General features: G+C 46.9%; 1 protein-coding gene across 1 annotated transcript in view; it reads right to left on the bottom strand.

Annotated features, from left to right (window-relative positions):
* Positions 1 to 16072, bottom strand: part of ARRDC1 (arrestin domain containing 1) — a 38132-nt gene extending 22060 nt beyond the window's left edge. Inside the window, exons 1-2 of the mRNA XM_019541099.1 lie at positions 16021 to 16072; positions 9288 to 9398 (exon numbers count right to left, since the gene is read on the bottom strand). Of these exons, the coding sequence (XP_019396644.1) occupies positions 9288 to 9398; positions 16021 to 16072 (163 nt within the window). The remainder of the gene's footprint in view (positions 1 to 9287; positions 9399 to 16020) is intronic.
* Positions 16073 to 16323: the final 251 nt, after the last annotated feature.

Genomic DNA, 16323 nt, shown 5'->3' with positions numbered 1-16323 from the left:
ATAGTCAGGTAGAATCAGGTATGCCTTCTAATGGCATATTACCATGCCTATATCCACAGAGGGCTATATTCCAAACCAGGTATAGAAAAAAAAACCAAACAAACAAAAAAAAAAACAACAACCAAGAACACACAGCCCAGGGGCCAGATCCAGCCTACCAGGCCATTCTATCCATCTTGCGGGGCCCTTAAAAACAAACCAAACAAATGTAATATTTATTTGTTCCTGGCTGCCTGTCAAAAGATTAAAGGAGCCAGGGGCAGTAGGACCCAGGGGAAGCTGGCAGCAGGATCTAGCAGCAAGCCCCTCCCCCACAAACCAGAAGCCCCCAGCTAGCAGAGACTTCTGACCTAGGACTGTTCCTGCTTCCCTGCGCTGGAGAGGGAAGCGCGTGTCCCTCAACAACTTGCCAAAAGGCCCTCCGCACAAAATAATTGCCCGCCCCTGCTCCAGACCAACAGCACTCAGGTTTCAAAATATTTGCTCAGTCAGGGGAAGACCGACCAACCACTTTTTTTTTTTAATTTAGGCAGGGTGGGGCTGGTTGTGTGGATCAGGAAGTGAAAATAAAATGCCTGGTTGAAGAGTCCCTAGTGGTTTGGCATCTCTTCCCCATCCTGGTCACAAGGGGTTGCCAAGGTTGAGTGGTCAGAAAGAAACAAAGTGCTCCCTGCAAGACAGGCAAGATCCATTTGCATCCTAGTCTTAAAGACACCTGCTGGGCTTCCCCTGAATTGGAACAGATATGTTGTCAGGCTTGACAAACCAGGTTGTGTTGCATTTTAGGTTTTTTTGGTGCAGGAGTGAGGAGTGCCAGTTTTTTCTGATACTGCTGGCAGACAGCCAGTTTTCTCCAGCTGCCTCATCTCTCTACCCCACCCTCCCTTCAGGCTAGGATGGCCCAACCTCCTGACCCCACCTCAGGAATCTGGAAGGAATCAAAGGTCCCACTTATAGGATTGTTTTAGAATAAAGTTAGGGGATAGATTAGATCAGCTCAGATTTCAGCTGTAGATCTTGCTTGTTGTCAGACTAGCAGAGGCTGTTCTACCTGCCCATCCCAGTTCCCAAAATACTCCAAAATTAGCCTCTAATAGTCAGCAGAGGAGGTTGGCATAGGCCAGAAGAGGAAAAAGAAAATAAACTCAAGGTCCCCTGGGAAGATGGAAGATTTTAGAAATTTCTTCCTGCTGTGTGGCTGCAGCACATTCTTCCCATGCCGTGTGGTTCAGGAGAGGTGGAAGTTGATATATTTCTAGTTAAAAAGGTCAAGGAGTTTTCACATAGGAAATGCGCAAGCCGACCTGTAGTGCTTCAGCTATCGAGAGATCCCCTGAAGTGGGCTTTCCTCCCCTGACCACCCTAAAGGCGGTAGCAGGAGAGGCTAGCACTGAGCAACAGGGCTGCGGAATGGACCTCAAAAAGACCTAGGTTAAAAGATTTTTTGTTTTGTTTTAAATATTTCATATCATGGGCCAAATCACTTCCAAATTCAGTTAGAGCTCAATTGTCAAGCCTGCATGGCTCTACCATTGGGCAAGTATCCTCCCTCCCAGACCCTGTCTGGAGCTACAGATACTCCCCAAATCCAGGCATCCTACATGTAAGCGCTAGTCCCTTGGGGTTCAGTATGCCTAGTCTCACTTGATCTTTGCCGAGACAGAGACAGAGACAGAGACAGAGACAGAGACAGAGACAGAGACAGAGACAGAGACAGAGACAGAGACAGAGACAGGATAACAAATATACACTTGAATTTCCCTGTACTGCCTGGTTTGCTCCTCCTATACACTCAGTTTAAGAGGAAGTAACAGGCTCCCAGCAACTAGAGAAGCAGACAAGAACACCAAAAGGTCAACCAGAAAAGGTTTAGAGGAGTTGCAGCACAAGGACAAAGGAGCTGTTGGAGCCATAAATAACTGCTCTCCTGATGGTACATCTTATTAAAGAAGAGAGAGTCCAGAGCTGTGTGATACAGACTGAAGCGGTTGCCAACCTCTTTGGAGCGCATGTAGCGGCTTAAACCATTGCCTAGGAAGAAACAAAAACCACCCAGGACTCAGATGAGTCCAACAGCCATCCCCACCCCCCCAATTTTAGGGTGGCAGAAGGAGAGGAAGGGAGAAATGAAGTGCCACTTCTGGTTGCAGCAGACACCTAAATGAAGCAGCCAGGCACCAAGTGCAGCAGTGGCTTCCCCCCCCCCCACTTCCATAGGCCAGCACCCAGGCTGCTCCCACCTTAGGTGCACCAAGTTGCAACTCCAGTCCTTGCCTCTAGAATTGTTCATGTATTAGCATGTTGGAGAACATACACAAATTGCACGTGGCTAGAACCATCCCATATTTGCTAGTAGCCCTATGAACCTCCCCCCTGCACACACACACACTCCACTCTCAGCTTAATCAAACACAATAGCTCTGATGAGAGAAGGGAAGGTGACACAGGCCAGCCAGTTGGCCATAAAATTGAAAGGGTACCCAGAAAATGAGCAGCTATCAGAGAAAGCTTTTGCTGGTGACTTGCAACAGCTATTGATGTGGCAGAGTTTCTATCTACACTAGAAGTACTTTACTGACCCAATGCCAACCCACTGGACTTGCCAAGGGCTCCAGCAGCTGCGATGCAGAACCAGCCTCAACATCCCCCATCACTACCTGAACTAACTGGGGTGGAATAACTCAGCAGGGAGCCGAACACTGGGTCACCATCTTGGCCCTCCAACTAGAAGCTCGTGTTGGAGAGAATTCAGATGAGGAATAAAGTGCAGAAAAGAAAAAGAACAGAGAACTGTTAAATCACAAGTCCCAGAATACTACAACCAAGGGCCACCCACCAAAATTAACAGTGTTTAAAAGCAGAACATATAGTTTGCTCGTGGAACTCGTTACCCCAGGTGGATGTAGCCAGGTTCAGAAAGGGGCTAGACCATGGGTGGGCAAACAGCGGATCTGGCTAGCAGCCGGACTCTGTGGAGACCCAAGGAGCAGCAGGCCCAGCATTTCCATGGAGACCAGCCCCAGCAGCACTGGCAGGACATGTGGACAGGCAGGGAGCTGCTCTAGGGCTGGGGCCAGGATCTTGCAGTGGTGGCAGTGTGGTCCAGAGCTGGGGCAAAGCCATGATCCACTGCCCTCACACCACTGCCTGGGGTGCACAGGCCATGGATCGCAGCTCTGCCCCAGCTCTGGACCATGCTGTCACTGCCACAAGATCCCAGCCCCAGAGCAGCTCCCTGCCCTGCCACACCACCCTATAAGCACTGCTGGGGCCAGTCTCCGTGGAAATCCTGGTCCCACACCACCACAGCTCTTCCATAGAGACCCCAGGAGTGGCAATCAGTTGCAGCAATATAGGCAGGGGCTCCTAGGAAATGGAGTCCTCTGTAGGCCTAATTTAGCCTGTGGGCTGGACATTGCCTGCCCCTGGACTAGATATTTGTGGATGAGAGATCTAAGAATAGCTATTGCCAGAGGAAACATCTGTCTATTCTGTTATCTCTAAACCAAATGGTGGTAGATGCCAGGGTGATAACAAACAAGGGACAGAAGGATCTAGGTCGAAGGTTTCTAGAGACTTTTTTTTGTTGCATATCCCCTTCCACATTTACCAGCTGCCTACATACCCCTAACCAGGGTGTTTTATATTTTAAACACTTTAAAAAATGTGGATTAATATAGTAAAAATTAAATCCTTCATTACACAATTTATCCCATGCATCCCCCAGAGACATCTTGCACAGTTTGGGAGCTCCTGATCTAGATATACCATGCCATAAGTAGCCTGCATGCAGCAGCTTGGGAAAGGTGACAGGCAGCACCTCAACAGATAAGATAGGAAACAAAAAAAGAGAAGCAGCAGAATGCTTTCCCACTCTGATCCCATCAAGCAGGTGAATAGGGAAAAAAAAAAAGTAGGGGGTTAGTTGGTGGTATACCTACCGAAAAAGGCTGGTCCCCACTGCTCTAAAGCATTTGCTCCTGCCACTGTCAATAGTGAAGATACCGGGCTAGATGACTACTGGCTTGACTCGATATGGCATTTCTTATGTTCTGATTAAGAAACATAAATAATGAGCAATAGTAGCAAGGTAGTCTCAGTGTGCGTCACCAGGAAACAGTTAAAGGGCACCAGCTGTTCCTGGTTTCTCTCTGAGCCAGGCTGTCACCTGACACTCCCAGCCTACAAGGACAAAAGCAGCCAGATCAGTGCCTGCTCAGCTGTCCTTTCTTTGCTCATAAAAAGAGCCTTTCAGCTGTGCTGGTGTTATTGACCATCAGAAGGATATGCCTTTTCCTCAAGTGCTCTCCAGCCTTCTCAGGGAAGAACAACCACCCATACGCAGGAAAGAGCTAGCATACAGCTTTTATTTAATTATTTATTTTGGGGGAAAGAGACATTGGAGAGGGGAAGGGTGAAAGGAAGTGTCCCAGGGCACTTGACCATCCATATTAAAAGAACACAGACCCCTCTCTAAAGCACATGTGGAGGTAGAGACACAGGAGAGGGAAGCTGAAAAGCAGCCAAGTGGTTAGAAAAAGCCAAACACAGATTCCAATTCCTTCCTGTTCAGCTGTTTATAGCACACATCATCCCTTGATCAACTAATGGGCAGTTTGTCAGGCCAGGTCCACACAGGTGTCAAAATAAAAGCTGGGTAGCCAACTAGCACACTCACAGGAGAGAGAAGGGAAAATACAGTAGTGCAACTAAAAGGTGGGGTGACCAGGGCAGCAGCTACAGGTGCCAACTTGGGCAGGGAGCTGGAAAATAGGAGCTGTCACCACAGCCATGCCAGCAGCTCTAGTAGCCAAGCTGCCCTGTTACATGTCTGGGATAATGGACCAAGAAGTGACACACAGATACTTGCAAGGACAAAGTTAGTCTTCTCCCCGATTGAGAATTTGGAGAGTAGAGCTTAGCAGTTGAGAACGTTACCCCATCTGAACAGCATGCCAATTTGTGAACTAAGGGATGAAGTTTTTGCAAAAGTCCTTCCATCCCTTGGGTACGAGGTCCTGTTCTGTAGCCCACTCCAGCTGCAATCCATGCTACATGTGCGCAACAGCCAATACCCACCAAATGCTAGCCTTATCAAGAGATTCCATGCAAGAAGGAGGTTTATCTTCAATTCCTACTGCCTTACAGCCATAGGAATAGTTAACCATTGCAAAAAGGTCTGTAACTCATTGTTTAGCATGTCACCAACAGCCAAACACGCTTCACTGCACAGCAGGTTCACAGAAGGGGCAAGAGTTATACGTATTTAAAAATCGACGGTTTCCACAGGACAGCTCCCGAATTGTGAGCCAATGAGGATAGCCCTTGAGCAAGAGGTAAATAGCTGTATCTTGGCACTGGAAGGCCATACCCATTTTATCAGGAGTGCTTGGGAAAGCATGGTGCAGAACAGGAACAAAATGCTATCAGAGGGAGCAGCGTGCCTACCGCATGCACATTTACTTTTCCACCCACCCCAATAGCCACAGTGGACTAGGTCACTGCCACTTTGACATGCCAGAGTACTACAACTATGTACTAGTGACAAGTGCCTGGCACACACCATTATAAGTTTCAGTTTGATGGAACTAAGCCTCTTCCCAGAACTGTACTATAAAACTTGCAGGACAGCACAATTGCTGAAAGCTGGTGTGCTTTCAAGTGCAGTTTGAATAAGAGCAGCTATAGATATCCAAGCCATCCTCTTATTCAGGAAACTGCCTTTATGATATAACCAACTTCATTGGCAAAAGCACTCGCTACTCATTTTTACTCTTATAGCTTCAGAGCCAAACCCAGCACCAGGCAAAATGAGCTGCGCTCTGTTCAGCAAGTATGAAACTGTTACCCAAATCTGAACCAGAAGACTCGTTCTTGATGATGACTATATAGAAGCCAGCAAGGTCCCAGCCAGCCTCAGGTCCAAGTCTGCAGGAATGTCCATTTACAAGGAAAACCAAAAAAACTTAACCCTCTGTTGTGATCTGAACAGAGAAGAAACATACAAAACCAGAGCACCAAGAAGGAGCTTAAATTATGCCATTCATGTGAATTGATCTAGAAATTATCACCACTTAGGATATACTAGTTACAAAAGGCAAGTCATCATAATAACCCCCAAAATAAATAAGTCAGAGCCATTCTGCAACTGGGACTTCCTGCCTGAACATTCGTCTCTCCCAGTGTGGAGAGACTCAAGGTGCTAAAGGGAACAAATATATACGTGGAGGCAGGAGGAAATCAGACAAACCGCCACACGTTCCATTCTGGCCTCAATACGATACTGCAGGCTGCCCTTCGCAGCGTTACTTCTGCCTCTGCACTCTACGAACGTATCGTTAAGGATCACTGCTTTCTCCAACGGTTCATTTAGAATAAACAGAGCCTGAGAGAGAGTGACATGGCCGGAGTGACACAGCGAGTCTATACCCAATTCAAGTGGTTACAGAAGTCTTCCATCTCAGGCTTCATCCGCAATGGGAAGAGCTTCATTTGGCCTGTCTGACACTCCATCACAAAAACCTACAGCATGAGTATCCTGGTAATACTTAACTCCCACTGTATAAAGAGGTGTCACCTTGCTTGGACACACCCTTATCCTTTAAAGCTGCAGTTCAATTTGACACTTTTCAGAAGTTTTTGGAGGCTCCTAACTAGTCTGTAAGAAACAAAAAAAATTATAGTTTAAAGAGGGAGGTGAAGAGGCAGACGGCAATACAACTTTCAAGAATGCCAAACTTCAACTCCAAGAGTCACCTGCAGGGTTGGGGGGAAGCACCTGACACTTCCACAAGCGAGACCCAGTTGAGGGTGTCCTGACAACAAGGGCTAAGCTTGGTCTGGCTGTAGGCTGGGAGCATGTCACCTGGATGCCATCTGCAAGGCTTGCACTGCAGTGTAGAGGAGGAAGCGAGCCACAGATCACGCCTCCTGGCATTAGGGCAAGAATGGGCAATCTCCTGCCTTATTAAAACCAACCAAGAAACAAAAAGGTGCGACAGACAAGGAGGCGGGCAGTTGGCCAAGAAACAGGTGGGTGGGCCAATGGCAGACCAGCCCCAGGAAAGCCCCTTGTTACAGGTCACACCAACTGAAGTCACTGAAGGAACCTCAGGTAAACTGTCAAAAAACAAGTCCCGACACAAAGCCCGCTGCTACCCAGAAGCCGTGGAATACTGTACAACAATCAGCCAGCTTTTCCATGCGTTAGCGGGGGTTTTCAGACGAGGCTAACAACAACAAAAACCAGAAAGCCTGTGAAGTTCAACATCAGGGACTGGGCACCCTCCCTCCCTCCTTCCACAGCTCTTTGGTCAATCTGAAGCTACATTAGCCTGTAGCTCTTCCCCTTGGGAGAAGCTGGTCTGCATTTCATTCCAGCAACAAGGACCAAATGCAACAGCATCACTAGAACTGAAGGTCCTTGCTCATTTTGAAGGTATCCATCAGTTGAGAACTTGTGGAAACAGGGGAGGAAGAAGGGAGAGGGAATACTACATGGGACACAGCTTGCCTCCTTTGTCAGACGGGGAGACATGGTTAAGCTCTACCAGTACAGGAGAGGCAGTCATTCAGACAAAGGCTTCTCACAGGAAACTACTAGCAAAGAAAGCTTAGTACTCAATTTTAACTTGCAACCGCTAAAAAAAAAAAAAAAAAGCTCTTGCTCTGTTTTAGCCAGCTAAACCTCTGCAATCAAAAGCACACAGCTTTGAGCTCTATACTCATCTAGAGCTCTGTCACCTGGAGTGCTTTAAAAAGCCTTTGTGGATTTTGCCATGCGGCTATTCACTGTGTTGCATGCTACAATTCCCATAGGCATTAAAAAACCCTGCACTAGGAAAAAAAAAAAAAAGAGAGAGAGTGGGACAATGCGTGTGGTTGCAGCGTGTACCGCCTGCAGCCAGAGCCTGGCCAGCCAGAGCCATGCTCTAGTTGCCAGCAGGCTCTGTGCACCTAGATTGCTACTGCTGGAGCCCCCAGGTAAGGTTGCTGGGGCCAGCCCAGGTGCTAACATCTTCCCTACCCCACCCAGAGGATATTTCTCCATACTGGACACAATGTACAAGGGAAAAAGCATGAAGTTTGTGGCACTGCTTCCCCTCCAGCAACTACATGCCCCTGGATGTGGGGACACAGCCCATCCGTGTCATTTCCAAGGGAGATGGAGGCATTTCCTATTCTTTTCATGCTGCATGGACTGAGCCTCATCTCTTCCTACATCTCTCCCAAACTCCTCCCCAGCTGGGTGCCGACCTTACATCCAACCCCAAAAGGGTCCTCTCTATTTTGCTGTGTGCAATGTAGCGATGTTAGGTCACGCTGCAAGGATGAAGCTGGCCCATCACCAGCACATGCTAATAGCCGTGCCTGCAGACTGCTGACTAAGCAGAAGCAGTCACTGCAGCTTTACTAGCTCCCACCAATTTCCTATTATTACATGAAACATCTAATAGTTTGGTTCCCTAACACTCTCCAGTTACTACGAAAATACACTGCCTCTGGCAAGTGAATACTGGTACCTCTTGCTTTCAATGGAGGCCTGGATACAGCATGCATTATTTGTGAGTGTATCAACCTACTTACCAAATGACAGGCAGCTTTCAGTCCTAAAATTCCCCAGAGCATGCCAGTGTTATTTTACCATGTGGCAGAAATACGTGCCAGGTACCGATAAAACAGGCATTTCCTCTCGCAGGGAGGGACTTCCATACACAAGGAAGAAAAGCCTTAAACAGGTTGCAATCATTTCAGCACCTCTGGGGCAAAGCTGCTTTTGACTGAACTGCTAGCATAACACCACACTGCCCTGGGGTTGCCCCACTGTACTCTTAAAAACATCTATTCTAGAGTATCCAGAAGCAAAGGCTTTATTTTCGGAAACAATACATGGAATAGCGACAAAATAGGTACGATAAACTGTTGTTGCTGCAAAATTTCAAACTGTAGTGGGGAGAAGTCTCTACAGACCAGAGATGCATCTCAGCTGTAACAAGCAATGCTTGCAAGCCATGTGGGGCAACTGCTGCATGGTATAGCCATTTCAATATTTCTGAGAGTCAGAGGTTCAGGTGAACCTCATATCTGGGTTGCACCTTATACAGAGACAGTTTGAACATATAATACTGCAAAGGACCAAGAGACATTAAACATCTTGATATACGCATGACGAATAGCTCAGGTAGAGCCGAGGAAAAACAAAACACAAAAAACAAACAAACAAACCTAAGTCATCTGAAAAATCAACGTATTCCCTCCCCCACACCACCATCCCTTTTGGCTCTTACCTTTGTCCGCCAAGGAGAAGGTGCTGTTAAAGTACTGCTCCTCAACAGTCCATGCCGTGTCATTGACTTTGTTAGACACCCCACAAAATCCAATGCAGCTCACCTTGATAGCTGTAGAAGGATAAGACCATATGTGAATCCTGGAATACAACTCAGTGGCATTTCCAGGCCAATCCAAAAGGCGTCAGCTGAACAAGACTGAAGCCCACATGAGATCACAGGGTCAAAAAGTTAGTTTTCCTCAAATTGCATCATCAACTGTAGTTCATGTATTGATGCTCCACGTGTACAAGGTAGGAGAATTATGAAGAGACCAGAAGGTGCATTACTTTCAATTCAAGATATTTCTTCCCTTTGTTACTCTCATAAGGAGTCAAATGCAGCATTTCTCCCTAACAGGCACTGCCTAGGCTGTTCTCAGACTTGCTAGGCTTTTCAAGAGAGACTACAAGCCCCAAAAAAAAAAAAAAAATCACAGGACTTGAGCCCTTTTGAAACCATTACCTTTGCTCCCCGTTCTCTTTAGCTCTTCTTCTCAATTCAGTGAGCTCTCCTCCACACCCTCTCCAGCACCATTTCTTGTGCTGAAGTAGAGAGATTGCAACTCTTCAGTGAGCCAGCAAGAAGAAAAAACAAAAAAAACCCCCAAAAACAGAAAACCACACACCACACCAGAAAACAAAGCTTGCTACATTTGGGTCAGTGATCTAGGAGAAGCTAGAAGGACCCATTAAGCCAGTGATGGGAATAAAGAGCTGTAGGCGTGATGTGACCCTCGACTTCGTCAGGGAAGTGGACTTCATTCCCCTTCACATAAAGAAGTATATTACACATCAAGCCATAAAAACAGCTTCTTTTGCAGCTCCATAGAAAGGCCAGGTCACACACTAGCCAAGTACTTGTTATCCAGAGAAAGGGGTGCCTACTTTAGGTATCTAGTGGATCGGTTCTCAAAAAGGGCTATTTGCTTAGTGTGGGCATTGGGGAAAAAAACAAAACACACACTGTCAAGGTCAGGAACCAGAGTAGTTTTTATTGAGGTACTTACTTACTAACTACCCTTAAAACTGAGGTGCTCAGACATCCAAGTAGATTTTGCACTTCCTGTACTGGTGTGGCAGGGAGCTATTTAGCTTCACTGTAGACTTGGTGCAGCGAGGTGCAGGACGGATCCAGTCACTTTTCCTGCATCACTTTCAGGCATTAGTGAAAAACCTGAAGCCCTGGAGCTCCGCCTGGACTCCCACCCCAACAGCCTACTCACCAGGCAACCCTTTGTGCCCTGGTAACACACAGGTTCAGGAAACAAATAAATTCTTCCAGGAATGATAACAACATCAGTATTTGGCATAGGAGCAAACTTGCCATCTTTACTCTGACCATTGCAGCCACCTAGCTAGTACTGAACCCCAAGTTCAACTTCTGGTCCCTTGCTCCAACTATTGAACCATACCACCTCCTAGAGACATTTCCCCAGTGCCAAGCAAAGCTTTTACCAACCTAAAACAGGGATCAGCAACCTATGGTCTACGTCCAATGGCTCTAGGAGCTGCAAAAATCAGGTCCTAGTGCCAGCCTGCTCAGTCAGATGTGAGCTGGGCAATTCCAACCCGCCACCAGAAAGCCATTGCAAGAACTGTTAAAAATCTAACGAACAGCTTCTTTTGCAAGTGGCGGAGAGGAGATAACAGTGCTCTCAGGGCCAGAATCAGAACCAGAAGTTTAGAGAAGTGCATGTCATTTCAGAGAACAGCATGAAGTCCGAGGAGGGAGTTTTCCCTGTCTACTGTTCTGTTATGTTTCACCCGCACCATCAGTTCAGGCGGCCGGAAGACAGTAATTCCCTAGCAATCACAGCAAACTGCCTTGTTTATGTTGGCCTCCCCCGAAACTAAGGCCCCAATTTTGACAAAAGCACTTGGGAGAGAATTGCAGGAAGAAGAATCGATCGGACATGAACAGAGGATACCAAGGAGCCTAAGACATGCCTCCTGCTCCCATGCTCCAGGCTGCCGGCCTCGTGCAGGTAGGAAGCAGAGGTAAGCCTTTATGCAATAGCAGCCAGCCCATTTTGGCATTCTAGTGCATGTTATGTGTAGTTCCCCCCCACTTTCATTATAGACATTAAAATCTTCCTTGCAGAAGTCTAGCAGAGAACAAGTTTAGACACTGCTCTGTACGCAGACATGTTTCCAGGCATGAACCTTCAAAGTGTTTCAAGTGCTGTTAGAGACCACAATGTTGACAACACCTTGGACTCAGTAGAAAGATGAAAATCAACTGCTAGGAACATGGAACTGCGCATTGAGCCATGTACCATGGTCTGGATCTGCACACTAGATGCAACCCAGTCTTTCCAGGGTTTGTTAGTGAAGCTCCAGCTGCATTTCCGGGCCAAGCTTCTGGAAAAAAAGTCATCTCACAGTTAGGACTGGTTATAAACCAAGTACTTTCATACTGGAGTTTTCAACCACTATCCTCTGGCAAAGCAGCAAGGAAAAAACCACACACCAAAACAAAAAAACAGAGAGAGAGCGCATTACAAGCAAGTTGGCCTTGGCAAAAAAAAAAAAAAAAAAAAAAAAAAAAAAAAGTTACAGAAGGGTTGTGATCCACTCTGGCTTTGTATCTTGAGCAGAGAGAAAGAGAAGACAGACTTGCAAAAATTAGCCTACTCTATCCCCTGTTATCCAACAGCAAATGCTGCTCCTCAGATACAGAGAAAGGCATATTGAGGAAAGCTACAATATAAAATAAGCAACACATTACATGTCAGTCTTTTCTCATTTTCCTCTAGTTCTGTGGCAGCAAACTTAATACCTTTGGTAGGCCCTTAACTCCCCCAATTTTTGCAAGGGCTCCACAGATCAGCTTTCAGACCTCTTCCAGGTGAAGTAATCCACTTATCTGATGGCTGTGGAAGCTAGGGAAAAGAATAGATTCAGATCTACCTTTCATACCAAACTTGTGTCCCGATCTCCAAATCTCAGACAGTCTCTTGGGAGGTCCTGTTTGACCACTTACCTCCTATCGATCCAATCTGACCTCCTCCTCTCTATACTGGTAATCACCACCCTTCCGGCTACAGGTTGTCTTCAGTTCTGCCCCTTCCCACACAATGGCTCAAGCAGCAATCAAGTTCTACTGCTCCACACTCTGTTGCCTTACCACTTGAACTCCAGCCCAAGCTGTTCCTTATTTGGTTCCCCTTTCCCCATCGTATAATTCCCCCCCAGGTTCCTTATGCTCACTGAAAGAGAAAAGCTCTGAAGTGAGGACATCTACACATTCATTAAGTATGCCATAATTATAACATTAGATTTCATACTTGTAATTACAGATACTACCTTCATGCACTGCAAGTCAATGCTACTGTGCAGTAGTAGTAGCAGCAGCAGCAGTGCATGCTTTGCATGTGATGTTAATGCACACTAGACTAGTTCTACTGCATAGTAACATGGTTTTTGCCATGAAGTAGAGAGTTAGTCTACTGTGCCTTTAGGGTCCCATGTAGACCCATCCAGTTTCTAAGATAGCATCAAAAAATGTCTACAAGTAGCAAATACAATCAAGGTTAAATGGTACAAAATTTACATCATTACATTTCTTATACCTCTGCTGTACAGCTTGGGGGAAGAGTAACCACCATTAGATCTGCTCAGTACATGGATCCCTACATTGCCCATTAGGTAGTTAGAATACCCACATATGGCACAGGAGTTGTATCTATATGCAAAGTGCATTAATTCAGACAAGCTGCTCCTTTACATGGCACCAGGAATGACAATTCTCATCAAGAGTCAATAGAGTACAGCATCCAATGCAGACTTCCTTGTTTACGCTAAGAGAAGCCAAGCCTCTGAATTAAGCCAGCCTGTCAGGAGACTCTCTAAACAGATGCCTTCACACTACAGTACTTACCAGGCACACGGCCAAACAAGACATTAACAGTCTGGCCAGGAGTTGTAATCTCTTGGTTAGTAGCATAAGATGCACACGGTTCTTAGTCAGTGAGCCAACAGGGGTCACATCCTGACAGGCTCATGCTGGAAAACAGTGAGAAAAACTAGTGTCCAAATCCCTCAGGCAGCACTTGGAAAGGAATCCAGCCCTTCATGCATTAAAAAGGAGGACCTGCAACAGGGAAGGGATTTAGGCTTTCTGATATAGATCCCAGCCCCATTCAGAACAGCAAGAAGAGGAAGCCCAGGTTTATTGGGATCAGGACCCCAACACACACCAGCCAACCAAGTGGCCAAAACTTGTCACCCATCAGCCTTTACTCCTTGCCAGGGAAGCGGGAGCGTTCTGGACAAAGCTGCCATGGGTCTTGCCGTCTACCCCTTCTCACACCACTTGCTTAGTCAGCCCATCTATTGCAGATCAGCCTGTTCCCAAAGCCAGGTCAGCTGATCTTTCTAATCAAAACCATTTAATACTTACAGCCAGAGAGACTATTTGGGTCTCTTAACAGGAAACTCTCAACAGGCCACCTTTAGAGGTTCATCAGTTAACACCATCTGGTGCCCTGCACACAAGCTGAGACCTCCAGCTTGGCAATTAGATCCTGCTGGTGGGGTATAGTGCTCCAATGGTCTTGTTCATCAGGCACAGCACTGCATCCACATGCAGCACAGGGGATACCACTAGACTTTCACAGCTTGCTTTAACCAGTCAAAGTCACACTTGGCCTCCTTCCTTAGGGCCCATGGCTACTCTGACATCTCACAGCTCCAGCATTCAATACGTCTGGCACTGAACAGCAGTGTTCAATCTAACGGTTAAGGCTAAAATAAAGGACACAGGCAGAGCTAACAGACAGGAGACTTTTCCCAATCAGAGGGGGCTACTCTGACAGCTTGTTTAGGACTTGGTGAGTCAGTCACAGCCTCAGATTGGCTAAAGGAAGCACTACTTGCAAAGGTGAGAAGAGGTCTGCTTTAAGAAAGGAGGGAGGTAGCACTTTTTTTTATTATATGGTTGAAGAGAAGCACCTTCCTGAGGAAGAGGCCAAAAGGTTGCAGGGAAATATTTTTGATAGGTTTTAAGAGCATGTCACTGTATTGTTACTTTGCAGTGACTAGAATTGCATGCTTCCCTCCCACTTCCTGAGGACAGGCTGTGTTGATTGTTGCAAGAGCCCTGTACAGTCAGGATTAATATTCTCCATTTAAGCTGCACTGTGCAATAGGACACGGAGGGCTGAGGAGGTTTCCTCACTCAGTTCACTCCCAAACTTGGGCACAGGCACTCACCTCTCCAGACCCTCACTTTTAGAATAGATTATTCCTGAAGTGGGGGCTCTGCAGGAGTCATTTACACCACAGGAAGGAATCCCTCCATGTTCCAAGTTTCCTGCATGAGTAATTTTGGTTTCTCCATCATTTTAGGCCTGCAAGTGCTCGCCAGGTTGGGAAGCATGTTTGTCAGAGCTACAAAGCTTCAGCAAGATGAAAGGCAGAGAGTAGTTTCACTACAGTCTTAGAGGTCATACTCGAACCCCACACCTTGGACATTGCTGAAGTCTCCTTGCTGCATCACTGGAGTCCATTTCCAAAGGAGAAGATTTGGGGCCAGACAGCAACAGAATTATTCCTCCATGACTATTCCCTTCATAGACCCCCCCCTTCCAGGGTCTGAGCTCTCCATTCCTGGACTTGCAAGTGAGACAATTCCTCTGTTAAGAGCATGAGAAGTTCTCAGCTAAAGAGAGGCAATAAAAGATGCTTGCCAGGGTTAGAAGACAGCTCTCTCCCCCCCAGTGAGAAGAGATAATTCAGAAAAGGGCTTGTGTTATAGGCAGAGGAAGGAAGAACTGCATGAGAGCATTTGGAAGTGTGAACAGCACATTGAGGCCCCATGCCCGGGTTTAAGGAGTGGTGTCAGATTAGGAATCCAAGGGAAAATTTCAAGCCAAAGTTACAAATTCCAGGAAGCAGGGCAGTCTGCTATCCATCAGAGGCAAACCTATGAGAAGCAGTGAGGCAGGGGCCAAAAGAGGGTTGATGACAAGGCCACAGCCCTGCTCACATTACTAAAAGGTGCAAGTCCCATCAGCTAAGACTGCATGCTGGAGCACTTAAACGGAGGCAAACGAGGGGAGGTTATAGTTTAAATCCAGCCAGGCACTGGAATGACCAGAGGTCCAACCTTTCATGTGAACCAGGCAGGATTTTGAGTCTTGGTTTTGTTCCTAGTGGGTAGATGTCACAAATCACAGCCAGCCTCAGAACAGAACCACATGCCTTAGTGGTATCTAGCAGCTGCTGCCACCCCTATCTTACCCAGATGACTCAAGATGAGCAGACTGTCATCCACACCCCTGCACCTGTCAAGTGGTTACAGCTCTTGTTGCAAAAGGTTGTCAGCTTAGTATTTTTACTAAGGCAGACACCCTGGACAAGCCACTCCAAGGCCCCCCTGACAGGCAACACTTATGTGCATTCCCCTTCCCCCAAATGAGAATCTGCTCATTTTCAGGCAAGTTGCATGAAATCCAACACTGAAATCTAAAAGCTACCAGCCACCTCAGCTTCCACATTTCTGCCCTTTCCTGCTCGATGTGGAGTCCTGCCATTAAACCAGTTGTGAATCCCAAATTGAAATAAAAAAGTGCCATGCATAAAGTAAAATCTAGGGGCACCTACCATTTCTAGCATGGACAGACCTAGTACAGAGCCAGCTTTGCCCCGCACTGCACATCCAAGGAGCAGGCAGAGAAACAGGTGCTAACCTGCTGTGGGGAAGGCAGACTGATCAGCCACATCTATGTCTGGCTTGGGCATACCTGCTTTCTACCACGTGAAAGAAGGAGAGTGGTTAAGTCATGTTTGGAGCTCAAATGACCTTTGTCAATTCACTGTTGCAGCACCCACCTCAGGGGAGCTCGAGCTTCAACACTAGGAGAGCTATGAGCAAGGACACATCCAACCCATTATCTGGGGATGACAAGCTGTGCACAGCACATCCCCCCTGCATAAGGCAGGAAGGTTTAAGACTCCTCTCCTTCCCAGGCTTCAGTCACCTGCCAGCCTGC

This window comes from Crocodylus porosus, unplaced genomic scaffold, assembly GCF_001723895.1.
Source record: "Crocodylus porosus isolate Cpor-Errol unplaced genomic scaffold, CroPor_comp1, whole genome shotgun sequence".
Taxonomy (NCBI): domain Eukaryota; kingdom Metazoa; phylum Chordata; order Crocodylia; family Crocodylidae; genus Crocodylus; species Crocodylus porosus.
Note: the sequence above shows the minus strand (reverse complement) of the source record. Positions and strands in the feature narration are given on the sequence as shown.